Source organism: Cololabis saira, chromosome 15 (genome assembly GCF_033807715.1).
Source record: "Cololabis saira isolate AMF1-May2022 chromosome 15, fColSai1.1, whole genome shotgun sequence".
Classification (NCBI taxonomy): Eukaryota; Metazoa; Chordata; class Actinopteri; order Beloniformes; family Belonidae; genus Cololabis; species Cololabis saira.
In genome coordinates, this window is record NC_084601.1 from 38,492,102 (window position 1) to 38,513,057 (window position 20,956).

Sequence of the window (20,956 nt, forward strand, 5' to 3'; positions counted from 1 at the left end):
TCTTCCACTGGCAGATTTTTCTACTTATTTTAAGTGAAAATCTACTTGAAACAGGTGAAAATTGTTGTTTTTTCCAGTGATGAGTCTTGTTTTAAGTGTAATGAGATTTTTTTGACTAAAAATGAGACATTATGAGCCATATCCGGCGTTGTACATTAGCCCTCATGTGTCATGTCATAATCCTAATTTCTTTCATGATTGTACCACAGGATCTCCTGCAATTTGCATTTCATGCTTTCGGCTTTTGCACTCTGCATGCTACATCTAAAATATCAAGACTGAGCTGCAGCAATCTTTTAATCAACATCAAAAGACATGACCTGAATAAATCATGCTCTACACACACTGGGGCCCTCAACAGGAACTATAATTGTTCCTAGTAGCTCATGTATCTGATAGAGCAATGTTGTTTCAGTGTTTTTCGCACATGGTCGGTCATCAAATTGGATCCCCCAGGGAGCAATTTAGCCTCTTTGTAATTAGTGAGCTTCAGATAGCAGCAAATGGCTCGGTGACAGCAGTGACAGCAGTGACAGCAGCTCTCTGATGGCGCTCACATACTGAAGCTCATTTGGTTGGAAAAGTTGGCTGGTTGGTTGGATGACAACCACAGTTTCAAGGCTGTTGATAGAAAATAGATACAAAATTCAATGACAAGTCTTTGAAAAATTAGCACGCTGGTAGATTATCAATGCAACAATAATTAGTTGCAAAAACCTTTTTATTGAGAAAACTGAACTATGGACTTGTATGGAGTTTTTCCTTTTTATATTCTGTCTGATTTATCCTGTTCTGATCAGTTTGGGAGTCTACATTACTGTTTCCTTAATCGTCCCAACTTCCTGGTTCTGTTCTTCTTCTGGACTTGCATGGTTGTGAATACAGGGACTCAGGGTTAATAGTGTTTATATACAGTGACACATGGCACTAATCACTCAGGTATCCGCTAATTTACAGGACTGTCTCAGACAATTTGAATATTGTGATGAAGTTCTTTATTTTCTGTAATGCAATTAAAAAAAAACAAAAATGTCATCCATTTTTCTTTTTTTTTGAGTTGGATGCGCTGGTGGAGGGAGAGGTTGGACAGACCGGGCAGACCCAAACGGATTGTGAGGGTCTGTTGGGAACGTCTGGCTGAGCCCTCTGTCAGGGACATCTTTAACTCCCACCTTCGAGGGAGCTTCTCTCAGATCCCGGGGGAGGCGGGGGACATCGAGTCCGAGTGGACCATGTTCTCTGCCTCCATTGTCAACGCGGCGGCTCGAAGTTGTGGTTGCAAGGTCTCCGGTGCCTGTCGTGGCGGCAATCCTAGAACCCGGTGGTGGACACCGGAAGTACAGGATGCTGTCAGACTGAAGAAGGAGTCCTACCGGGCTATGTTAGCCGGTGGGACTCCTGACGCAGTAGATGGGTACCGGCAGGCCAAGCGAGCCGCGGCTCGGGCAGTCCTGGAGGCAAAAACCCGGGTCTGGGAGGAGTTCGGGGAGGCCATGGAGGAGGACTTTCGGTCAGGAAATTCTGGAGAAATTCTGGAGGACGGTTCGGTGCCTCAGAAGGGGGAAGCAGTACTCTGCCGGCACCGTTTATGGTGTGGGTGGGGAGCTGTTGACCTCGACTGGGGACATCATCGGACGGTGGAAGGAATACTTCGAGGATCTCCTCAACCCGACTGACATGCCTTCCACTGAGGAAGCAGAGAGTGGGGACTCTGGGGCGTGCTCATCCATCACCCAAGCCGAGGTCACCGAGGTGGTTCGTAAGCTCCTCGGTGGCACCGGGGGTGGATGAGATTCGCCCTGAGTACCTCAAGTCTCTGGATGTCGTAGGGCTGTCTTGGTTGACACGCCTCTGCGACATTGCATGGAGGAAGGGGACAGTACCGCTGGGGTGGCAAACCGGGGTGGTGGTCCCTCTGTTTAAAAAGGGGGACCGGAGAGTGTGTTCCAACTACAGGGGGATCACACTTCTCAGCCTCCTTCTCAGTCTACGCCAGGGTACTGGAGAGGAGAATACGGCCGATAGTTGAACCTCGGATTCAGGAGGAACAATGCGGTCGTGGAACACTGGACCAACTCTACACCCTCCGCAGGGTGCTCGAGGGTTCATGGGAATTTGCCCATTCTACATGTGCTTTGTGGATCTGGAGAAGGCATTTGACCGTGTCCCTCGTGCCATTCTGTGGGGGGTGCTGAGTGAGTATGGAGTCCGGGGCCCTCTACTAAGGGCTGTCCGGTCTTTGTATGATCGGAGCAGGAGTCTGGTTCTCATTGCAGTAGATCAGACTTGTTCCCAGTGCATGTTGGACTCCGGCAGGGCTGCCCTTAGTCACCGGTCCTGTTCATAATTTTATGGACAGGATTTCTAGGCGCAGCCAGGGGCCGGAGGGGATCCGGTTTGGGAACCTCAGGATTTCATCTCTGCTTTTTGTTGAGATGACGTTGTCCTGTTGGCTTCATCGGACCGGGACCTTCAGCATGTGCTATGGTCATGAACTTTGGGTAGTGACTGAAAGAACAAGATCGCGGATACAAGCGGCCGAGATGAGTTTCCTCCGCAGGTTGGCTGGACGCTCCCTTAGAGATAGGGTGAGGAGTTCGGTCACCCAGGAGGAGCTCGGAGTCGAGCCGCTGCTCCTTCACATTGAGAGGAGTCAGCTGAGGTGGCTTGGGCATCTGTACCGGATCCTCCCTAGGGAGGTGTTCCAGGCATGTCCCTCCTCCTTAGGGAGGTGTTCCAGGCATGTCCCTCCTCCCTAGGGAGGTGTTCCAGGCATGTCCCAACGGGAGGAGACCCCGGGGAAGACCCAGGACACGCTGGAGAGACTATGTCTCTCGGCTGGCCTGGGAATGTCTCAGACTCCCCCCGGAAGAGCTGGAGTAAGTGTCTGGGGTGAAGGAAGTCTGGACATCCTTGCTGAGGCTGCTGCCCCCGCGACCCGGGAACGGATAAAGCGGCGGACGATGGATGGATGGATGGAAAATGTCATACATTCTGGATCCATTACAAATCATCTGAAATATTGCAAGCCTTTTATTATTTTAATATTGCTGATTATGGTTTACAGTTTAAGATTAAGATTCCCAGAATATTCAAATTTTTTGAGATAGGATATTTGAGTTTTCTTAAGCTGTAAGCCATGATCAGCAATATTAAAATAATAAAAGGCTTGCAATATTTCGCGGTTTTGCGGTCCCAATCATGGGACTCTTGCAGGGTTTTGAGCTCTGAACTTTTACTTATGTAAGGCTGGTGTAGAGTTAAGCCTTACCTTATTAAATTAAACCTTTTTGGGGTCGTGAGTAGGATAAACACGGGGACAACTTCTGCTGAGTTCCAGTGTACTTTAATGTCCCTCAACAGTGTAGGATTTTAGAACATCAACACAGCACCTAGTGCCGTACTGTGGCGTATCACTCCGACCAATCTAAAACAGACTAATCACTACAGATAAACTGACTAGTGTCATTATAGTCCCTGATTTACATCAGAATATAAAGAATATATTTATAAAATAATGAACCCTGAATTACCAAAATAACCTTAACAAAAATAAATCTCCTCTTACACTTATAAGGTGAGCATGAATCAATCTTTTTTATGATGTAAAATTGTATCTTATTTATTTACTTTTATTTATTTATTTAATTTAAGTTGTTAAATTTCTGGAAAAGAAAAAGGTCAAATCATACATGAGAGAAACTATTCAGTTTGTGGCAAAATATTTGTACTTGTATGAAACTGAAGATGCATAATGCAAACCTGACATTTACTTTTAGTTCAGTTTGTGGAAAATGGTAAAACTTAAACAGTTATAAAGCATTACAAACTGTAACAATAGGGCAAACGCACAGTATTGTTTTGTATTTTGTGTCTTTCAAATAAAAGACAATTTTTTCCAGTCATATGTTCCTCATTCAAGGTTGTTAAAAAAATACTGCTATAATATCGTATCGTTATCGTTATCGTGACCTCAATATCGTGTATTGTACCGTATCGTGAGATTAGTGTATCGTTACACATCGTACTTGTGTATCGTACTTCTGATGAAGAACATCTTCCGTAGATGAGTTTGATGCCCACCGGTTCTAATGAATTGTTCAAAAAGATGCTACAAATCACTGAGATGAAGAAATGTATGCGTTTAGCTGCTGACATTCTTCCTTTGCTCGAACACTATTGCAGCAGATGCAGAAAGTTCCCTCTCACTTTCTTTCTCTTCGTCAGGCACACTGTGGTGAAAGATGTTCAGAATGAAAACACACACACATGCACACACGCTGAGTCAGCACAATCGATAAAACACCTCAAAAGAAAGATCACAAGAAAATATGAATATCAACAGCCCACGGATTACGGATGCTCATGTCATCATCAGTTAGATCATTAAAACTCATTCTGACAGTCTGCATTTATTAATTATTTAAATAGTTACTTACTATGTTGTTTCTCTTTAGAAAACTAAAATAAAAAAAAAATATATATATATATATATATATTGTTATATTTGACATTTGATTCTTGATTTATGGAAAATACCTTTGGCACGCTGATCAGAACAGGCTTGTCTCATTATACACCAACCACACAGGATTCACCACACTGAATATACTCTCCGCTTTTCATAAAATAAAATAAAATAATGTAACAGAACAGTTTGGGTGATGATACGCTGGCTGCATGTGCACAGGCCTAATCCTCCGTTCAGAGAAGACGCTGCAACTTCTCTCCTTTAGATGTATTTATTGATCTCTGTCCAAATGAACGAGACACTGTAGTTCACGGTAGTAGCCTATTGTCACTTTTACACTAGTACCTACTCAGCCCGACTTGACTCGCCTTGTCCTCGTTTCTTTTCAATACACAGATGAGAAGTAGCAGGTTGGAGCGAAGCTGCTGTGACGTATTTGATTGTGTGATCTAAACGAAGAAGACAACAACACTAAAGATGTAGAACCTGGAGGAGATGATAGATGTGCTGCTGGGTCTGTGGCTTGTGTTTGATATCGAGTTAAAAAATGAAAGAGAGAGAAGCTTCAAGCGGCTACGCTTTTTTTTTTTGTTTGTTTGTCTCGGCGCTGCTGAAAAGTCAGCTGGAGCCGTGAGCAGCTATGAAGTGACAGAGATCCTGGTAGATCTGGTCGTTCATAATCTCCTGTCTAGATCCCTTTTTAATTCTCTCCTCATCACCAGGTTTATGAACATCTGCACCTCAGAGTTGGATCATGAAACAGACTTTTGCGCTGCCGTTGCTGGTGGAATAAAATGGAATAAAATGAAGAATGTCAGAGTCGCTCTTTCTCTAATGTCACATCCTGACTCAGACGTCTGACGGCCCTCTGACCTATCAGTGGCGTGGAGGGGGATGATGTCAGATGCAGAATAGATACAGAAAAAGTATCTACTTGGCACGGATAGACCCGCCTCGCCCCCTAGTGGAGAAGTGCAAAACCGAGGCAAAGCGAGTCGAGTCGGACTGAGTAGGTACTAGTGTAAAAGCGCCATATGTGTGGTTTGTGACGTCTGCAGATAATAATTAACCTACAGTGGCATTAATGATAGAATAACATGAATTACAATAGACATGAATAACGTGTCGTACTGCAAAGCAATAGGGGTCCGTGTAAGATTATTAAACGACGCCACGGCTTGGCGTAACAGGCAGGTCATGTGACCAAGCCAAACTGAGACAGCCCCGTCAGCTTCCTGTCCAGTCTATTTAACGCTGTAGCATCAATATAAGCCTCACTGAAGGACAACTACACAGGTAAATAAACAGTGGCAGAATTAAATGAGTGTATGGGAATTAAATAAGTTACTTGTCAGGCTGTCCATGTTTGGTGAGGTTCAGTAAGTCATGCTAAATGATAATCTAACAAAGCAAACGATCATATTACCCTGGTAATATTAATAGCTCTCGTCACATATGGACAACATCCACTCGTCACGTAACTCACATCATCACCGACGCACACTGTTGTACAAAGGAATAAGGACACTGTAGCTGGCAGGGAATTCATGAAAATCGTGCACTTGGTGACACGTTTTTGATATTTGACATGGTGTTAGGTATGGACATAAGGTTTTCAAAAACCACCGCAAACAAATTGGGATGGCCCCCTAGTGGCCAGTTTGCAAAAAAATTCTAAATGAATCAATAAGCAAGGCAATAGAGGCAGCATTGTAGGTGTGAAGTGAGTTTAAATATGCACAGCTGATGTTTTTTGTGTGTTATTTTAATAAAATCCTATTCTTTCACTGTGACTTAGTTCTGAGGTTCTGTTCATCTTAAGCCTGAATGAAGGTCACTGTTCTCACCCAATGAGATTATTTATACTACAGTGATAGTGAACTGTCCAATAAACAGAAAATTGCATTCCTTGGGGGTGAAAATATGGGTCTAGAGCCCTATACAATATTTTTATGTGACTTAATTCTAGAGAGATGGAGTTTTTTCGGGCAAAAAATTACCTTGAAAATTAGATTTGACCTTCAACATGACCTTGAAATAGGAAATGTGTTGGAACTATTAATAAGTTATCATGCTTGCTATTAACAGGACGTATGATGATTTGCTTACGCCTGTGACGCACTGATAAAACAATGCTATGTTTAAGTATTATAAGTGCTGCACAAGAAGTTTCCGGATATCAGCATAAAGCAGATATCTGCAGAGAAGAGGAAACTTCTTGTTGCTAAACAAATGAGAACAAGCCTGACTCAATACCTGAATCCGCTGACTGTGACCACTCCTTTTTCCCCTCCCTTTAAGGGCGCAGTCAGCTCTGTAAACTAGGGTACACCCAGAGTAAATAAAAGCAGGGAAGCAGCAGAGACAAATCAGAGTATGTTGGAGATCTTACAAATCTCGACTGCTCTCCTTGCAAGTAAATTCTAACGTGTTTGTGTCTTTCTTTGTCTCCAGAGAGTTTGATGTTACAAATGTTACGTGCCTAAACCTAACAAAATGTATCTCAGAATTGAATTCCTAGCACCAAAAAAGTCAAAAAAAGTGACAATATACAACAATCTAGGACTAAGAGAAGCTGAGATATGACCTTTGGTCTTTTCGGCGGGAGCCATTTTGAATTTTCTGCAAACCGGCCACTAGGGGGCGCCCAATTTGTTTGCGGTGGTTTTTGAAAACCTTATGTCCAAACCTAACACCATGCGAAATATCAAAAACTTGTCACTAAGTGAACATTCTTTATGATTTTTGACATATTCCCTCCCAGCTACTGGTAGAAGATTAAACTCAACTAGTTACCAACCAAAAGTTTTATCGAACACACTACGCATGTGCAAACGGTCCATCAGTGTCTGCATTGAGCAGCTTGCTGTGATGTGTTCTCCTCACAGCAGGGAACTCACAACAATGTCTTCATGCTGGGTTCTCTCCTGGGTTTTATCTTATTATATATAGGCTGAGCAAACTGACCTGCCACTACGAAAAGTTACCTGCATATGCCGGTTGGCAGGTGCTTCTTTCCAACTCTGAGTAAGAATAGAATCACCAGTTGACCTAACAGCTAAAGTTTGAACCAGTTCTCACTGTGAGCTGACCGTGCAAGCCACTGCACAGAAAAATAAACCCATATTTTTCATATCTCTAGGCATCTAAAATGCAAAAAGCCCTTAAACCTGCTGCTGCAAAGAGAAAAATAAAATTAAAAGAAACTAATTAGTTTGGAATTTGCTGCCTGACCCTTTGTGACTTTCAATGTGCTGCCGTATGAATGAATCAGCGTGTTGGTCCTGTGCTACTGTGACTCATTTCCTTTTAGCAGTTAATGCAGGTTCTAATAAAAGAAGAGGTGACCTGTGACACTTTACACAAAGCATTTGGTCCTTCAAAAGACCGGTCTGATGGTTTCCAGCTGTTAGTGTAAGTGCAGCTGCAGATATGACGGTTACAGCTGTGGGTGAGTGTATGGTGGCCAGCAGTGCATTTGACCACAGACTGTATAAAAAAAACTGGACAAACCTTTTGTGACATCAGCAATAGGTTTTTTTTTAAAGAGTGCTTTTGAAACCTCCTTTTCATCATTCTGCACAGGAACTGACTCCAGCTAACCCCACTTAATGAAAGATTGTGCAAACGGGCAGGAGGAGCATGGTCTTGAAGGCAGCTAGAACATCCCTTAACCTAGGCTGAATTACCACAAGTTAGCTGTTTTAGTTTGGTTAAAGCTGTGAAGCTGACTAGAGTTATCTTACATTCATTCTGACTGATTATGTCCAGTCCAATACAACATTCATGATGATTGTTGCCGAGAGCTGAAATGTGGAAATGTGCATGGACCACTGCATCGACTGTACAGTGAAAACTGAACATTTACAATATGATATTTTTGTCAGGAAGAATAGATGAATAAATACTTGAAGAGGGAGAGAGAATATATGTTTTCTGTCAAAGAGCACAGTTTTTGATATATTACTTACTTATTGTGTGGAGGTTTGGGGTAACACCTATAAAACAAATACAAACCCTATTTTCTTATTACAGAAAAGAGCTTTAAGGATAATTAATAGATCTGACTGTTATAGACCAACAAATAATCTCTTTATTAAATATGCAGAAAACTGTTTTATTTGCCTTTAAAGCCCAGCAGAAACTGCTTCCAAACTGCATTCAGGAATTGTTCCAAATAAAAGAAACCTGCTATGATCTGAGGGGGAAATTCATGTTCATTCATTCACTGCCTACGACAGTAAGAACAAATACTAAAAAGAGATGTACATCAATTAAGGCTATAGAAATATGGAATAGTTGTAATAACCTAAAAATGTGCAGTTCTATCTTCAAGTTTAAGGAAATGTTTAAAGAAAATATTGTAAATAAATATAAAACACTATAACTATAAAGTATATTATCAAAAACATTCTAGAATGTGAAACGTAAATTTTATATTTTGTCTTATTTATTTTTGTCTTCTTTATGCATTGTTTGTTTCCACAGATTAATGCTAATGTCTCATATTTAAGTTGATCACAAGAGAAAAAGGGTAGAAGCTTCGGCTTCAGCTACACCTTTTCGGCAAAAGAAACGTTTATTTTACTTTTTCATTTTGTTTTGTAAAAAGTGTGTACAAGACCGAAATAAAGATCACTCTCAGAGGAGAAAATTGTTCTGACAATTGATCGAAATGTTTTACTGGGAATTCTGCAGTCAGCATATTTCCAAACACCTTCCAAAATGTGCCCTTCAAAACATGAATATTTAGGAATCTTGTCCTAACAGCCCTCAGACGTCACCACATGCTCCCCACACCGCTCTCCCTTCTCGTTGTTACTTCAGTCATTACCTGTTCTTTTATAAACGCGCAAATATTTTGACAAAGCAATTTATTTTTGAGATACATGACCTGCGCAATGACACGACGGCAGCTCACATAATTTACTTCTGTCACTCACAAAAAAGCCGTTGCAGTAACTTCTAAATGAGTTTCTTGTTGATTTCTATCTGGTCTCATATTTGCATAGCAAAGTTCCCGTTTCTTGATTTATTTGCTGAATATTCCTGCTGTCCTGAATGTCACACTGAATCAAATGTAATCCTCCTATGACATGTATACAATTTAATCAAACCCAAGAAGCACTGAGCTAAACGTTTTATTTGTTTTGTTTATTAAAACAATACCAAAAAATATATACAAATGTTTAGTTGCAGTTCTGTTGTATTGAAAGCAGTGATTGACAAGTCCATTTAAACAACATGTCTGGACTGTAGGGAACTTATAAACAAAAACATAAGACTGTAATTTACCCATCATCATTGTCATCATGAAAATGAGAAACATGGAGTCTGTCCTGGCTGTCATCAGGCAGAAGATGAGGTAGGGTAAAACCTGGGTGAGTCATGAGTCCATTACAGGGAAACACGTGTTTTCAAACTTTGTGAAAAGGCAGGAATACCTGGAGAAAACCTGCCCAGGTGAATCATGAAAGCTCTAGACTCCAGACGTGACTTTGAAGGGAAAATCCTCTTTCTGCTTGGAAACTGTGCAAACGACTGCTCCAAAGCGCTCATCCAGGGGTAGCTCCTAGAGCAATTTCATTCATGTTATATCACGTTCCATTCATAGAAATATTTAATCACTTTTAGAAAGCATCACTAGCTCTTGCAGTATCCAGGTCCTACTATCAAGAAAAAAGTTAATCTTAGGCCCAGTTCCAATCCCCCCCCTACCCCTACTTTTCAGCACTACTCCTAAATTCTGCGCGTTCCCGTGAGGGTAGTGGTGTCCCAATTCCTCTTTTCATCTAGGGGGAGTGCACATATCGAGGGGTAGTGGTTATCAATCTAACCCTACAGAGCGAGGGTTTTCAGACGCACACTAGCTGACCGAGGGCTAGAGAAATTTCCCAGAATGCTTTTCGTCGTCATTTGCAGACTGAATCAAACGAAAAAACATGGCGGACATTTCTTATTTTTTAGTGAATAAAATCAATATTTTGAGTTAGTTTCTGCATAAAAATGCGTTTTGATTACATTTCTAGCGAGAAATATATATTTTACTTTCATAATATTCACTCAGTGAATGTAAATAATCCCTCGTTTGCTCGTTTTTTCAGATCTCGCCAGAATAAAGGCTGATTTATGGTTCCGCGTTACACCAACGCAGAGCCTTTTTTTTTTTTTTTAAATAATATTTTTATAACTGGGGTACTATGGACTAAAATGGTTGTGCTCAATGCTTAATATAATATTCAAATAAGGAAATCTTGGTGGAAATTGGTGCTTTGTCATTATGGCGTGTTTTATTAAAACTAGGTCAATATCAATTTCATTAAGTTTGCACAATGCATGGTTTCAAAATGAACTTGCATTCAAAATAATATTTCTTTATCTGAATATTATATTTAACATTCACAATTACTAAATTTGGAGACAATTAATACATAATTCATATGTAAACTAGATATATTCAAATGTATAATACAAATGTATTATATTTACATAAGTCTTCGTCTTTGAGTGCAAAATACATTTTGAAAACCCCCACATTTTCAAATTGTGCGGCCCTCTCCATATAGTCCTTTTGCAGATGTGGCCCCCGGCCGAATCTAGTTGAATACCCCTGGCGTAGGTTATGCGGCGACGCGCTGCGTACGGTGCGCGTCGCCGCGTAACCTACGCCGTAGGCTCTGTGTCAATTTAACGCGGAACCATACATCAGCTCCCGAGCCGGCAGGCTGTTTTTATCCTGAAAACATCGGATCAAATTTCTTAACAGGCGTTATTTGGATAAACTGAGCCCAGGTTGGGGATCTTAACGGTTACTTTTACGCCTGAAAAAATATTAAAACTTAATAAAGTGGCATATTAACAGCGCTACAGCGGAAATTAAAACAGCTTTTAGCTCTGGGCTTCCTGATATGGTGTGATGTATGTGCAAACGTAACTACGCAGTCGCTTACGTACCCGAACGTAAACCACGCAGTGATGTAGCAAGTGGTGTCCCAATCCCTAGGGAAGATTACAAGGGCCCTACCTATTTTTAGGGCTAGTGGTAGAAAGTAGGGGGTGTATTGGGATTGGCCCTTTGTCTTGTGAAAGCATTTCTTTTGTGCTGATTTAAATCTTGTACATAGTTTTGGAGATAAACAAGTTTACATTTAAACTTTCACTTCCTGACCAAGGGTGTCAAACTCCAGTACACGCTACAGTACACAGTAAACGGCTGCTGCCCTGCATGTTTTATCATAAATATTTTTTTTGTTGCTTTTCACTATATATATATATATATATATATATATACATATATATATATACATATATATATACATATATATATAAAGCCAATAATACACATATGACAATAATAATCAACATCTTCAACCCCCTCCCAACCCACCCCTACATCATTCAGATATAAATCACACCTTGATCCATCAAATTACACATTCAGTAGGTTTTTCAGTTCCGTTATCAAGTTCGTCCACAGTGCTATTGTTCCTTGTTGCGCTTGATTGATCCTTGCAGAAGAAAGTTCCAGATACGAGATATCCAAAAAGCTTCTCAGCAAATGGGTTTTTGAAATGTCGTGAGGTGGATTCCATCGCTGTACAATGATATTTTTGGCCGCCGTCAATCCAGCAAGCCAGACCTTCCGGGTCTTTTAGGTAAGATGTAGTTTAGAGCCATCATTCAAAAGGTGCACAAATGGGTCTACCAAAAACTGTACCTCCGTTACATCCGATATAATCTTTATAACCTTTCCCCAAAACTTGAAATGTATACTGATGATTGGGATTTTTCGACGTACCAGCCACATTATCCCAAATAACATCCCAGTCCAATTCCAGCCCCAGATCTGTTATATCACTATTCCAGGCTGTCATTCAAACCGAGTTAGAATATTTCTCGGAATTTAGCTGGTCATACAAATATGATACAATTCTTCTGGGAGTTCTATGGAACCGACAAAGAATGGGATGATCTTTTAGTTCTGTACCCCAGGGAACTCTATAGGTTCTACCAGCAGCTCTCAGTCTAAAGTAAAAGAACAGGGAATTCCTATCGATACCATATCTTGTGACAAGGACTTGGAAACCAAGTATGTTATTCAAACCGTTGATATCTTGGAGAGTCTGTCCTGCATGTTTTAGATGTTTCCCTGCTTTACGCACACCCTGATACATTAATAGACTTGTGCAGACGTTGATGACAAGCTGATGATGATCTATTGATTTGAATCAGGCGTGCTGATGCAAGGACAAGCCACAACATGCAGGGCAGCTGTGGTTGCGACAGTGAAAAAGAGTCATCAGCTATGGGCCTGGAAACATTAAAGACCCCGAAATCCAGTTAGCAGGCATGAATTTAGAAAAGCTACAATAATTAAAGCTGCAAGCAGCGATGAACGGGCCCTCGCACCCTTGTGCACGTTCAGGCTGCAGTGGAAGCTTGTATGACTTGATGTAGATTCTTCAGCCTGGACATTTAGCGGATGAAACCACGACTCTCTATATCAAACCATTCAAAAGTTATGGCAAAAAGTAGGAACTATCAAATATCGACCAATCAGATGAAGGGGGGGTGCGCTTTTTGGCGTCTATCATCGCCACGGTAACGCTTTTGACTGAGAAAAGTAATGTGCGTCGTCGTGGGATAGAGACGCACATTTTGATGTATAACACACCTGGGTGCACGTTACGGTTCGGGCGAAGAAACGGCCGAAGAAATGGCATAAATTGCGGCAAAATTACACAATTCAAAATGGCCGACTTCCTGTTGGGTTTCGGCCATGGCTCCAAGAGATTTTTCTTTAAGTTGCGACATGATACAGGTGTGTACCGATTTTCGTGCATGTACGTCAAACCGTATTGTGGGGCTTGAGGCACAAAGTTTTCTAGGGGGCGCTGTTGAGCCATTAGGCCACGCCCATTAATGCAAAACATTAAATATCAAATTTTTTGCCAGACCTGGCTTGCGTGCAAAATTTGGTGCCTTTTGGGCACGTTTAGGGGCAAAAAGGCCCTCCTTTCGTCGGTAGAAAGAAAGAACAAATTCCTACAGATACAATAGGGCCTTCGTGCTCGGGCCCTAATTACTCCTATGTGGAATCAATAAAGTTCTTATTTTTGCCATCTGAGAAAATTAAATATATTATATTTGGTGCCTAACTGTTTCCCAAGTATATTAGTGTGTGTGTGAATGAATAAATGAACGTAAAAAGTAAATTTCTTTGTAGAAAGGCGCTTTATGAAAATAAGTCCATTTACTTGTATTAGTTTACAGCGCAGTCTTGAACATCCAGTATGGCGGCGACGTTGACGTACGGCTCAGCGCTCGATGGGGCGTCTACGGATATATGTTTATGCTCCACCCAATACACATTTCTGTGTGAGGTGGAGTCTCAGGGCCACACAGAGACAAAGCAACAGAGAATAATAAAACAAAACAAACAAAAACAGCCATGCGTAGACGCTATTGTAGTTAGCAACACTACCCAGGTGTCCCTGCGTCGCCTCATCTAACAGCATCTTGACCTCCTTCCCCCGATACTTCTTGAACCCATTGCAATTGCTCTAAGTGTGGGACCATGCTTCATTTCATCATATCTCCCTCTTTCAGTAGCTGGAGTTTTTGTAAGAGATGCAAAAAGAAGGATGAAAAAAATAAAACAGTTTAAAAGCAGAATTAAAAAAAAATTTGATGCAAGTAATAAAGGTTTTTAGTGCATTGTGGGAGATTACTGAAATGCAGCAGTAAATCAAAATATTTTCAACCTTGACTGAAAGCAACTGAGAGTTTCACCAGTCAATTTGATAAATATCTGACGGGAAGTCTTCTGTTTGCTTGCTTTTGAAAGTATAGCAGGTGATTGCATATGTTTAGATCACCACAAGGTGATTTACGTTTTACTCCAATTAGGAATGGCCGATATTTTACCGTTCACGATATACCGTCAAAAAAATTCCTCACGATAAGAATTTGCCATCTCGCAGTAAAAACGATAAATTCCCATTGATGACGTTTTTGTGTAAAACTGATTTATGGTTCTGCGTTAAATCCACGCACAACGTACGTGAAGGAAGGAAGGAAGGAAGGAAGGAAGGAAGGAAGGAAGGAAGGAAGGAAGGAAGGAAGGAAGGAAGGAAGGAAGGAAGGAAGGAAGGAAGGAAGGAAGGAAGGAAGGAAGGAAGGAAGGAAGGAAGGGAAGAAAGAAGGAGAGAGCAGGAGGAAAGAAGGAAGGAAGGGAAAAAAGAAGGAAGGAAGGAAACAAGGAAGGAAGGGAGAAAAGAGGAAGGGAAGAAGGAAGGAGAGAGCAGGAGGAAGTAAGGAAGGAAGGGAGGGAAGGAAGGAAGGAAGGAAGGAAGGAAGGAAGGAAGGAAGGAAGGAAGGAAGGAAGGAAGGAAGGAAGGAAGGAAGGAAGGAAGGAAGGAAGGAAGGAAGGAAGGAAGGAAGGAAGGAAGGAAGGAAGGAAGGAAGGAGAGAGCAGGAGGAAAGAAGGAAGGAAGGGAAAAAAGATGGAAGGAAGGAAACAAGGAAGGAAGGGAGAAAAGAGGAAGGGAAGAAGGAAGGAGAGAGCAGGAGGAAGTAAGGAAGGAAGGAAGGAAGGAAGGAAGGAAGGAAGGAAGGAAGGAAGGAAGGAAACAAGGAAGGGAGAAAAGAGGAAGGGAAGAAGGAAGGAGAGAGCAGGAGGAAAGAAGGAAGGAAGGGAAAAAGGAAGGAAGAAGGAAGGAAGGAAGGAAATGAGCCTGAAAGAAAGAAAGAAAGAAAGAAAGAAAGAAAGAAAGAAAGAAAGAAAGAAAGAAAGAAAGAAAGAAAGAAAGAAAGAAAGAAAGAAAGAAAGAAAGAAAGAAAGAAAGAAAGAAAGAAAGAAAGAAAGAAAGAAAGAAAGAAAGAAAGAAAGAAAAATTCCCGTTGATTACGTTTTTGTGTAACAAACATGGCGGATCTGAGAGTGAAATAGATTTATAGTTACAAAGGTGGAGTTGAATTGGTATTTTTTTTATCGACATTTTTATCGTTATCGGGATAAATGCCAGAAATTATCGTGATACATTTTTTAGTCCATACTGCCCATCCCTAACTCCAATGTATTTTTCTGCACAGATCAGGATAGTTTTTCCGTACGCTGGCATTGAGAGGATTAAAGATTCCTGAGATTTATATCCTCAATGGAGACAATGAAAGGATACGAGAATATGGGATGGGTTTGAAATGAAATGTGTCTAACTGAATTCAGTTGTTCCCAAGTGTAATTAAAGAGTCATAAATGAAAAGAATGTTACACGAATGCTGTTTTATGGTCCGGCTCCCTTCCCTTTATGCACGTTTCTCCCCAGCAGAGGTGCAGAGATAAGATGCAGATGAAATTCTGCTTGTCTGTCAACCTTTTGTGGGGAACATTTCCTCCAAACAGAAGCTTTACGTGCCACAGGCTGCTGTAATTGCCACATTTACAGTAAGACAAAGGAGAAGAGGCAGAAAGTCAGGCAGGAAAAGAGAAATCAAATGAGCACTTATTGAAACTAGATAAATTAGATTATGGGAGTGCGCCGACACTGAATGAACATGAGTATTAACGTCCATTGTCAGGAACTGCACGGGGAACTGTGTGAGAGGAAAGAAGGGTATATCGAGTTCAGCCCCATTTAATTCAGCTGTCAAGAAACATTTGAATTCCTGCAAGACTTTTGTGGATGTGATCCATATTGGAGGGAGATTTGCGATTTGTTTGAGCAGATTTGACGTTTCAGTCAACACGGCTTAGTCCTGGCAGACTAATCCATCTGGCAGGGCTTTATTGAGGGTTTTCCAGACAGCTTTAATTAACCCAGAGGTCGATTAATAAATTGGGAATTGGATCTCCTTTAGCCGGGGCATCTTCAGCGTGTGTACAGTGACTGTTTTCAAGACAGTATGCTTGTGTAAAAAATCTGTCGGCATAAGTGTGGAAAAGAAAGGCATGATTTTCTTTCCTGCAGCTTCATTCTTTTTGATTAATACATTAATGGCCAGTGCTGAGAGTCCCATTACGCTGGGGTTCAAAGTGTATATCATGTGTGTGTGTGTGTGTTTTGATAGTTTGAGCAAAGAAATGTAATGTTTGTGCATTTTCCTTCCTTTCATCTCCCACATGCTGTCACATGGCTCTGCCCTCGGTGCACCCGCCTCACACACCAAGCCATTTCAAAATCCTCTTCAAAGGTTCCCTCTCTCCACCACTCACTCTTCTTCCCCATTTCACTTTTCAGTGTCGTAAAATGTTCCCGCAAATATCCATTAAATTTAACTTTTGCCCCCTCACTCAGTATTTCTGTTCCCATCGTTCTGGTTCTCGTGTTTTTTTTTTTTTCATATTTCCATTTGGTTTGCTTACTCCCATCAGATATCTTTTTCATTTTTTTTTTTTTTTTTAGAATATTCAAAAAGGAATACATTTCTCTATATCATGCTATATTTCATCATCTCGTCCTTTTTTTCCTTTTTTTATCGTATATTAGCTTTCCATCCTGCTCGTTCCTCTCCTCTCCTCAGCTTTCCTTCTTATCCATCGCTCCTCGCCCTCAAGGGATCAAACACCTTGATCTCATGACAAAAAAGGTGGTAATCTCCTTTTGCAGTTTTTTTAATCCTCTGCTGTACTGTGTTAATTCTGTCAGAGAGTGTGTTTTTTTTCCCTTTTGCTGTGTCTTTCTTTCCCTCTTACAGCTCACCCCTTTAACTCATGATGACCTAAAGCTTTTTATGAAAAAAAAAACTTCTTAAGACCATGGGATTTTCTGGAAACCTTAACGTTGTGCTCTAAACCTTTTACTTCTCAGCCTGGGAAGAATTTTGTGTTTAAACCTTCTGCATTTATTCTATATCACTTACTTTCGCTCATCCGTATATTTTCTTTAATAAATTATAGGGCTGGGCGATATGGACCAAAAGTCATATCTCGATATTTTCTAGCTGAATGGCGATACTCGATATATATCTCGATATTTTTTCTGTGCCATAATTGGGGTTTCCCCCAAAGCATTATAGCATAGCATCTCTGTTAGCTTCATTTTTTTCTGATGCAAACCCTTAAAAAAACAGTCTGTTTTAATACAAAGCCTCGTGCCAAATGTCACACAGGTTCATTTATTAACAGAGGTCTGCACAATATCAAAATGTATAAAACAAATGAAATAAAAATAAACTGCCTGCATATATAGAATAAAAATGCTTCTTGAATAAAATAAAACAAATATCCCTTTCCTGCATAACAATTAAATTAAAATACACTGTGCAATTAATACAATGTAGACAGTAACAGGCAGACTTTTCCACTGAGGTTGACAGTTGTGCAAATAACAAAACATTTGTGCAAATCTCAAATAAAACATTCAAGTCAATTTGTCACAAAATAAGCTATATCAAAATCATTAATTTTTTTTTTTTTTTTTTTTTTTTTTTTAGAAATCGATATAAACGATATTGTCTCGTACCATATCGCGTTTGAAAATATATCGATATATATTAAAATCTCGATATATCGCCCAGCCCTAATAAATTATGATACTTTGAGTGTCTTGAAAATATTTGACGCATTTGTGACATTTGAAAGGTAAAAGATCACATATGCTGCATAAGGTCATAAGGGTTTTAAGGTATTTTCTTTTCCACTGTTTGCTACCCACCCCTTCTTTTTTGACTTTCCTTTACATCTCCATTTTCTCTTCCAGATGAGATTGATATGCTGGAGCGCCTTTGGCTGTCAGGTATCTGCCATAATGATAAGATTGAGGTATGTTGTCTCACACCGGCTACATCATAATACAGATCCACTCTCTGCACAGATAACTAAAGTTTACATTAATCCCCATCACTTGGACAATAAGATATTAAATACAGACATGGACAAGTTATGTTGGTATATACAGCTAAATCAAACAATGCTTCACTCATCCTGAAAAGTGACTACTCCACTTGCTGCCTTGAAATTCTGCCAACAGGGAGTGTTGCACATTGCACGACCTCAGAGCTAGACATTGTAAATACATCTCTGCTTTCAGGTATCTTCCCTCAGTGCCTAAAAACAGCAGTCATTAAGCCACTTATAAAAATAAAAGTCTAGGAAGGTCACTTAGGAGCAGCTATAGTCCTGTATCAAACCTCCCCTTTCTTAGTAAAATCATAGAAAAAGCTGTTTTTCAACAGCTGTATAACCTCCTAACACTAAATGACTGTTCTAACGTCTTCCAATCGGGTTTCCGACCACATCACAGCACTGAGACAGCTCTTGTAAAGGTCCTTAATGACCTCCGCTCCGATACGGATAGTGGCAACTTTTCAGTCTTGGTCTAATGCAGGGGTCGGCAACCCAAAATGTTGAAAGAGCCATGTTGGACCAAAATCACAAAAAACAAATATGTCTGGAGCCGCAAAAAATGGAAAGTCTTGTATCAGCCTTAGAATGAAGGCAACACATGCTGCATGTTTCTATATTAGTTATAACTGGGGGAAGATTTTTTTTTCATTATGCACTTCGAGAAAAAAGTCAAAATGTCGAAAAAAAAAGTTTAAATGTCGAGGAACTAGTCAAAATTTCATGAAAAAAGTCGAAATGTCGATAAAAAAGTCGAAATGTCGAGAAAAAAGTCAAAATTTCGAGAAAAAAGTCGAAATGTTGAGAAAAGGAAAAAAAAAGAAAAAAGAAGAAAAAAGAGAATAAAAGGAAAAAAAAGGAAAAAAAGAAAAAAAAAGGTCAAAACGTTTTCGAAAAAGCTCCAGGGAGCCACTAGGGCGGTGCCAAAGAGCCGCGGGTTGCATTCGACACAGTTGACATAACATCTTGATAAGAACTGGGTGGGACTTTCCGGCACAGCATTTGCCTGGTTTGGGTCCTATCTAAAAGACAGGGTCTATTTTGTGTCTTTAGGTAACTACAAATCAGAGCTAATAAAATGTGGAGTTCCTCAGGGTTCAATTTTGGGGCCTTTGTTGTTTAACATCTATATGCTCCCGCTTGCTCAATTAATGAAAAACACAAAATATATATATATAACCATCTCGCCAAGATCAAATTAAAGAGTGGATGTGCTAGAATTTTTCTTCATCCATCCATCCATCCATTATCTTACCCACTTTATCCCTTGCGGGGTCACGGGGGTCTGCTGGAGCCTATCCCAGCTATTTTCAGGTGAGAGGCAGGAGTTACACCCTGGACAGGTCACCAGTCCATCGCAGGGCCACATATAAACACACAAACCATGCTCACAACCACACTCACGCTCACACCTACGGGCAATTTAGAATCACCAATTAACCTGATATGCATGTTTTTGGACTGTGGGAGGAAACCGGAGTACCCGGAGAGAACCCACGCAAGCACGGGGAGAACATGCAAACTCCACACAGAAAGAATTTCCTTCAGTTAAATAAAAACAAAACAAAAATTAAAGCTGCAAGCAGCGATGAACGGGCCCTCGCGCGTGCAATTTTCACCAATAAAGGTTAAGGACTCAAAACTAAGTCCGATGACACCACCCACGACTCTTTATGTCAAACCATTCAAAAATTATGGCAGAAAATAGGGACTATCAAATATCGACCAATTAGAATAAGGGGCGGGGCTAATTTACACCAATTATGTTCAAGGACTCAAAACCGAGTCCGATGAAACCACCCACGACTCTCCATGTGAAACCATTCAAAAGTTATGGCAGAAAGTAGGAACTATCAAATATGGACCAGATGAAGGGGGGGCGCGCTTTTTGGCATCTAGCATCGCCACGGTAACGGTTTTGAGAAAAGTAATGCCCATCGTCGCAGGATGGAGACGCACATTTTGATGTATAACACACCTGGGTGCACGTTACGGTTCGGGCAAAGAAGCGGCCGAAGAAATGGCATAAATTGCGCCAAAATTACACGATTAATTCAAAATGGCCGACTTCCTGTTGGGTTTCGGCCATGGCGCCAAGAGACTTTTCTTCAAGTTGCGACATGATACAGGTGTGTACCGATTTTCGTGCATGTACGTCAAACCGTATTGTGGGGCTTGAGGCACAAAGTTTTCTAGGGGGCGCTGTTGAGCCATTAGGCCACGCCCATTAATACAAACCACAAAACCACAAAACGAGAACGAGAAAAATAAAAATTCCTACAGATACAGTAGGTCAGTGCTCGGGCCCTGATAATAGTGTTTGGAGCCAAGGAAGAAATATCAGAATCAGTACTCCACTTCAAGCAGTAAAGCTAAAAACAAATATCTGAGCCAGAAATCTGTGAATGGTTCTGGACTTGAACCAGAATTTTAACAGCCACATTAGGACAGTAGTGAAGTCAGTCTATTATCACCTAAAGAACATATCGAGGATTAAAGGACTGATTTCTCAGCAGGACTTAGAAAACTTTGCTTTTATCTTCAGTACACTGGACTAATGTAATGCTGTTCTCACGGGTCTCCCAAAAAAACCCATCAAACCGTTCCAGTTAGTTCAGAATGCTGCTGCCCGAGTCCTCACT

The 20,956-nt window shown here is 40.8% G+C and overlaps 1 protein-coding gene across 1 annotated transcript in view; it reads left to right on the forward strand.

Moving 5' to 3' along the window:
* LOC133460922 (glutamate receptor ionotropic, NMDA 2D-like) overlaps positions 1-20,956 on the forward strand; it is a 254,791-nt gene that overhangs the window by 231,597 nt on the left and 2,238 nt on the right. Inside the window, exon 18 of the mRNA XM_061741634.1 lies at positions 18,172-18,233. Coding sequence (XP_061597618.1) covers positions 18,172-18,233 — 62 coding nt within the window. The remainder of the gene's footprint in view (positions 1-18,171; positions 18,234-20,956) is intronic.